General features: G+C 36.6%; 1 protein-coding gene across 1 annotated transcript in view; it reads right to left on the minus strand.

Annotated features, from left to right (window-relative positions):
* The window catches only part of sptlc1 (serine palmitoyltransferase, long chain base subunit 1), an 11,535-nt gene extending 7,871 nt beyond the window's left edge, over positions 1–3,664 (minus strand). The window contains exons 1-5 of the mRNA XM_035667564.1: positions 3,596–3,664; positions 1,396–1,503; positions 1,210–1,304; positions 808–901; positions 602–674 (exon numbers count right to left, since the gene is read on the minus strand). Coding sequence (XP_035523457.1) covers positions 602–674; positions 808–901; positions 1,210–1,304; positions 1,396–1,503; positions 3,596–3,649 — 424 coding nt within the window. The 5' untranslated portion in view covers positions 3,650–3,664. The remainder of the gene's footprint in view (positions 1–601; positions 675–807; positions 902–1,209; positions 1,305–1,395; positions 1,504–3,595) is intronic.
* Between the last annotated feature and the right edge of the window lie 3,522 nt (positions 3,665–7,186).

Raw genomic sequence — 7,186 nt, forward strand, 5'->3', positions numbered from 1 at the left:
TGAGTGGTCGAAAGACTAGAAAGATGCTATACAAGTACAGGTCCATTTACCATTTGAATTTCCTTTACAGCACTTAAAGTACTAGCAGAGCTAAGGACAAATCCACTGACATTTGTCTTTTTTTCACACATTTTTTAGTCCTCAAATAAGATTTATTTATTTTGACCAAACCAGAGTCGGTTATTGCTCGAACGTTGGAAAGATTAATTTGTCCACTTTCTGTCTCTTATGATGTTACGATGATCTGCAAGGTAAAATTACCATTTTTGTCTATGGAATCTTGTGACAAGCAACAACTATTATAGGGCTGTTTCCTGGCTGGATACTTTCCATAATGTTGTCAGACACTTACAATAACAATGTTAGTCTGTCAGTGGCAGAAAAAACTGCAACAGCATTAATCAGGTCTCAACCTATCCCTGTCAGCTGTGCTCAGGTTCTTTTCCTTTGATAGATACCAGAGCCCAAATATCCAGATTTGAGCAAACCTATAGAAACATATGGCAGACAACCACTGCGTTTTTCTACAGTCTATATAATTATCTGGATGTCAGATGTTGGAATGTTAACAGACGGTGAAAAACAAGAATTTCTCACTCACCAAAAGTTCCATAGAAGCCTCTTGGACCACATGTGCCCACACCATATTTCTTCAGTGATGCCAGAGCTTTTTCCTGCAATGAGAAGAAGAAAAGTTTTGATCATACACAAATACTTTTTGCTCATTGGCAATATGTAAAAAGGAGGAAACACTTTAAAAAAAACCTAAAACTGCAGGTAGTAATGGCCTAAATAACAAATACTGACCTTAACCCGCTCATTGTCGAGGAGACCCAGGAAGTTGAAGGATGCAAAGTTAATGCACTCTTTTCCATTGATTATGATTTTATGGCTGGGAGGTCTGTAATAGAAAACAGTGTGTTTAAATACTTATCTTACTGTAATACATATGATTTTACACATTTCGTTGCCTAGTACCTGTACTTGTGCAATTACAATAATGTTGAATCTAATCTAATCTAATCTAATCTAAAAGCTATCAGATGTAACTAGCTAGCTATTCATTTTAAAACTTTTTAGTCCAGGTATTATAACTGTGAGCTGACTGTGAGCACACCTGAATGAACCCACAATGTCTTGTGGACATTTAGCTTCAGCCAATATTTAAAAAGGAGCTAGTAAAGCAGAGGGGTGTCCTGTGTGTTTTACCCTGTGACAACATCATAGTTGAGGGAGGGATGGTCTTTGGAAACAGGAGGAACCAGAGGCTCTGGCTGCCACTCCTCAATCAGGTCCTCCTTCTCCTGTAACACGGGACGGACCACATGACAGCTGTTTGGTGGGTGACACACACACACACACTGTTTGTTTTTCACTGTGCTGTGCTGAGTTTACCTTCTCTGTCAGTTTATAGGTCTCATGGAGTTTGTAGGTCTTAGAGAACAGAAGTCTGATGATCCACAGTATGAGGATCCCCTCCAGAATCAGGTGATAAGCAGGAGCCTGAGGAAGACAGGGACATGAAGATTATTTTGGTTAACTGTATTATGAAATAAAGTTCTTCTCACACAATCAGGGTTCCCAAAAGTCCTGGAAAATCTTAATATTTAGAGACTATGTTTCCAGTCATGGAAACACCTGGAATTTGGTTAAAATTACCAAATATTCTGGAAATAATCTATGTTGTCCTGGAAATATTTAACACATGTTGTTGGAAACTTGACTGTTGGTAGGATAACCTGCATGGTATGACACTTAAAACCAGGTGTACCAGATGTGGAACTTGCAGCAATCCATCAAGTCTATTTTTTCCAGAGCCACAAGCAGAATTGTCACAAAAGCCCAGTGGAATGTTGTTGTAGTTATTAAATACACTCAGAGCCATGTTCATTTTATGTGCAACAAAGTCTACTTATTCTTTTAATTGGCTACTAGGTGAGAAGATCTGAACTGTTACTTGGCCAAATTAAAGTTACTGTTAGAGGAAAACTGTAAACAATTTACTGGAGAGTGGAAAGATCTGCTAAGTAATGCAGTGTATCATAAAGCCTGCATCAATAAAACTGAAGATAAATTTGTCAGTAGACCTACTGTTAAATGATATGGCCATTTGTGAGCAAGTGCTGTCCTGTATGGTCCAGAAAACTCCTGGAAAATGATTTCTTGAAAAGACTGGGAACCCTGATAATGCACTAGAACTGACAACCCCTGACGTATAGGCCTTTTCCACCAAGAGTTAACCAGCTCTGTATGGAGCATTTCAACCAAAAATAAATTGGTTTGCAATCTGAAAAGTTGGTTCCCAGCTGAAAAAACAAAAAAACAAAATAGGTTGTCCTTGGGAACCAAACTACGCGTGTCATATTCTACAGGTCACCGTGCATTGTGGGCCCTCTGTTGATGACATCAGGTTACAATGGTTCCACTCAAAACTGGTGGAAACGCGGGCTGGTTTGTTTGGTAGCACCAAAGCTCCAAGAATCTCAAACGGAACTGGTTCAAGAAAAATAGCTGATTTGATGGGATGGAAAAACACTATAAGTGACATATTTTATGGATATTTCAAATTATATGCAACGCATTACAACAAGAGCAGAGAATCACTGACGAACTGTACAATGAGGAAAACAAGGCATTTGGATGAATTTTGAGCAGATTATTTCCTGTGCTTATTGCATCAGAGAGGAGTTTTCCTGATATTTTTATACAATTCTCTGTCTGCATTATGTATTTTTTATCATTTCTAACAATCATACATACTTAATAGGCTTCTTTTTTGTTTTATTAGCTTTTTGTGCCATTTGCTCTCTGGTTGTTTGAACTTCTCTAATGCAGGATGAGGCTGTTTATCACAGAGTGAAGGCTCTGTGAATATAGCTTGTGTTCTGCTCTTCAAAGCTTGGATCTTAAATAATAATTAAACCTTTAACAATATCATATAGTTATATGTTTTGGGTTTTTTTTTTACACTCCTTAAAATCAAGAAGGAGACGACCCCGGGGTTGGGAACAGACATGGTACAACATGGGAACAGAATGCTAAATACCTTTATTTTAAATGAAGCAGACAGGTGACCTCTGTAAGACATTGTGGTTTGGGCTACAGAGGTGGTACTATCAAACAGGATACATAAACTACCAAGTGAACAGGTTTTAAGAACTAAAACATCCTTAAATATATTTCTGTACAACTCTATGGTACATGAATTGAACTCGCCAATCTTTAAGACATAAATAAATAATTACATTACATTAAACTTTACTCGTACAATTAATCCGTTTCGATACGCTTTTCTACTTTTGTAGCGCGCTACAGACGAACCAAAGTACTTCAAGGATCAGTCAACTTCCTTGTTACTCATGTTTACCGGTACAGCGCCGGAGGCAGCAGCTAGCTAACACCCGACAGACGATTGGGTGCGAGTGTCTGTCAAACACCTTCCCTGGGCCACGGATACTTCCTGACTGAGAAGTTTACAGTTAACAGCCCAGGACAAAACTAAAAACCCCAACGTGTAGCTAAACGTACCAGTAATCTACTTGGATGCGTCAGGAAATGTTCCTACCAGATAGAGTTGTAAAGAGGAGAATCTTACCTCATAAAACGCTTGCACCATTTCCACCAACACCCACTGCTGTCCCGACGCCATGTTTATTTCCCTACTGCGACGTCATCAGCAATGCTGCGTTTAAGCTCCTCTGGAAAAACAGTTGACCATGAAAACCGTCCATAAAATACAATCCAAATGTGACCAAACGTTTCTCATTATTATTTTGAGAAAGTTTCTCAGTATTTGAGCTAGTAAGTCAAAATATTTAGGTTTTTTGAGATTCAAGTAAATATTTTACGTTTCTCATTATTTTGAGTTACTATATATTATTATTAGTCTCTCAATGTTGAGAGACTAATAATAATATATATTATATATAATATAAGTCATATGTATCATTACTAATTGCTTGAAACTTGCAAATAAAATACATAAGTAAATCAAAGTAAGTCAAAAATACGAGGGTGAAGATATGGAGGATCTAGTCTAATCTGATCTAGATCTAGAATTTGCAAATTATAATAAAAATCTATTCAATTATATTTCATTCTAAACGAAACATTTACAAATATGGATAATTAATCAACAAATGTATCTATTTTGGTTAATAATAAATAACTAGACAAAAGAACCAATAGCTATTTCCTTGTATGTAAAATAAATTCACAACTTACACAATATAATTTTAACAGACCAAAGGAATTATTTTTTGTTTGGAATTAACTGGATCCCCATTTATATTTAGTTATTTTTAAATAGCCATTCTACTATTGTTTCAACATTGTTCCTGCTTCTTCCTCAGTACCCCCCACAGAGCTGCTCTTGAGCAACCTACTCAGTGGCAGTTGTGAAAAAGTGGAACAGTGTGAGTGTGACGCAAGGTGTGGCTGAAAGAGCATTCATGCTCAGCAACCCTGTGTTAAATAAAATGTCATTGTGACTGAATGACTGTAGTAAAACTGTTTATTTCTGCAGGATTTTAAGGAAAATGTCATGGAAGTTAGGGGCAAGAACTCCCATAACCCAGTTTTAAAAAATAAGAGTCCCTCCACCCCCAAGTCTCTACAATGTCAGTTGTACTCAGTTAAGTATTCAATTATATTTCCTGCTAATTTTATTTTCCAACAACAAACTTTCCTCCCATTTCACAAGGCTCTCTTCCCCAACATTACATGTCCTTTGTGTCTGCTTAATGATTAATTTGATTTCGGTCTCAGTTATGTTTAATTATCAATCAGGTTATTAATAACACAAGCAATAGGATTATAATAATTGAAAGGGGTTCACCCTAGTTTTTTTTGTTTTTGCAGTTGTCCTGCTTGTGATGCCTTTTGGGGTAGATCAGCTGCTTTATACGCTGGGCACACACATGTCATGTTCTGGTGAATTTGGTGCGCTCATGTTTGTGCCTATAGGTAAATTGTAAAATCAGCAATAGTTTTGTTAATTGCTTTGTTTGACTTTGATGTGTGCTCTGGTTTAGCCAGGTGGTAGGTTCCAGTTAGGTAAGGCTGAAAAGGTAAAATGCCATTCATTGGAGTAGGGGGAGGAAGGAGTTAGCAGCTTGCTGCAAGTTTGCAACTTTGATTTTTTTTCTTGTTTTGCCTTAGCTTAATGTGGTTTTTTTGAAATTGTAACATCATCTGCCCTTTACAACGGGTGGCGGACCCCTTCACACTGCCATGAGTAAAGAATTCTGGTGAAATAGTAAATAGAAATAATATTTTTGTTGGCCTAGAAGTAGTCGTAGTAGTTCATACTTCATATGATTTAATTACTATTTTTTTAATTTTTCGTACAGAACCCAACAGTCAGAAATCAATGTTTCTTCTTGTTCCTACAGTGTGATGTTTGAATGATGTATGTGCAGAATCTGAAACTAGAAGTGGAAAATCTGACTTCAAGGGGCAGGGCGTACGAGCATGATTTGTGACATCATAGTAATAATAGTTTTGAAGTCAACCCTGGTCCAATATGCAACTTCTACAAGTGTGATGTAGAACCTTGAAGCCATCAGTGGTCATACAAAACACAAGAAAACAGGGACCATAGAAATAAATAAATAAAACAGATATCCCCGCAATGTAATGAAATAAGCAGTGTCTATAGATTGTCCACTACTTTTCACTGGCAATCCCATAATACAGATGTGACAACAATGTTCTTTTACTCAAGTATGCAAAGATGTGTCAATAATATAGTATTGTAATAGTAATAAACAATATAGTTAAACCAATTCAGCTTCTTGTGGAGAATTAAAGCAAAGACAGGCAGCTTATAAAAGCAAGGACACACCAAATATGTGTATTGAAACATTTATTATAAATATTCAGTTGACACTACAGCAGTTGTTATTGCTAGCAGACTTTAAAGCCATTACGCTTGGTTAACAAAACGATTAACTTACTCTTGACAGAATCTAATGATCCTCCACAGTGAAATTAACAGAAGTAGAAAAAAAGATGATTATGATTATGATTTAGTATCTCATAATTACGAGATAAATATCTCGTAATTATGAGATCCTTTCGTGCTATCATGTGATACATCTCCAATTTTTCCCGCAATGTTCTTCCATAGAAATGCTACACAAAACAAATACAAAATGTAACAGAAAATCCTATGTGGTATTTTGAAGGTAAATGTTCCAATTATATAATTACCAATTTATTTACCTATATCACTGAGCTTCACACACTTAAAAATAGCCTGTTGATCATACGCAACTGCCATTTCATGTAACTTAATTATTTATCTTTTTGTATTGCTGAAAAAAGGAAATGATTCACAGCTGCTGCACTCTTCACAAAAAATATTTGCTCAGTTTCTCATTATGATAAATGTTACAACAAGATTTGGTATGTAGTAATTGTTTTGTCATGGTGGCAGCGTCTGTAAGAACCAGGCTCATTCAAAGCTGTTTTGCTCATTTGTTCCAACTATTATTCATCAGTTCCTTTTCACAATCGGCAGTGGGTACCATATCAGTTAAAGCAAAAGGCTACAATGCACTGCATGGTAAGATGTGGTCCTGAGGCAGAAGTGTAAACGTTATAATAACTACAGCAGCAAGAAAAGGCTAATATAATGACAATTAATTACAAAAAAAGCATCCTTTGCTTAGCTCAACAATGTCCTTTGGAAGCTACTGTAACTGAACACAAAAAAGAATGTGAAATTGCACCACAGCTGAATGTAACATCAGACGACCTGATTCTACTCAAACCCGATCTTGAGTCTAGACCTCCAAGTGATTCCAAGTCTCACTGAAACCACTACAAGTATGTCCAGATGACCTAACATTCTGTAATCAATGTGCAACTACTGTCTTGCGAGAAGCTTCATTATTATAGAAATTGTCTGATTGTGCCTGCAACTTTAACAGGGACAGTATGCTTCAAATTAAGTGTTTTTCGGACAGCATCTGAAATCCCTCTACACTTTTCCAACATCATCATCATCAGAGTGCTGTGTCTGACAATTTTAGTAATGTAGTATGTAGATTTAAAGGTCCAGTGTGTGACATTTATTCACAGGTATATTTTCATTAGTGTATAATGACCTGAAAATAACAATTGTTGTGTTTCTGTTACCTTTTTATCTGCAGAGGGAGTGGGTGCTCTTCTACGGAGTCCG

The sequence above is a fragment of the Morone saxatilis genome, unplaced genomic scaffold, assembly GCF_004916995.1.
Source record: "Morone saxatilis isolate NCDOM2014 unplaced genomic scaffold, NCSU_SB_2.0 Contig21, whole genome shotgun sequence".
Taxonomy (NCBI): domain Eukaryota; kingdom Metazoa; phylum Chordata; class Actinopteri; family Moronidae; genus Morone; species Morone saxatilis.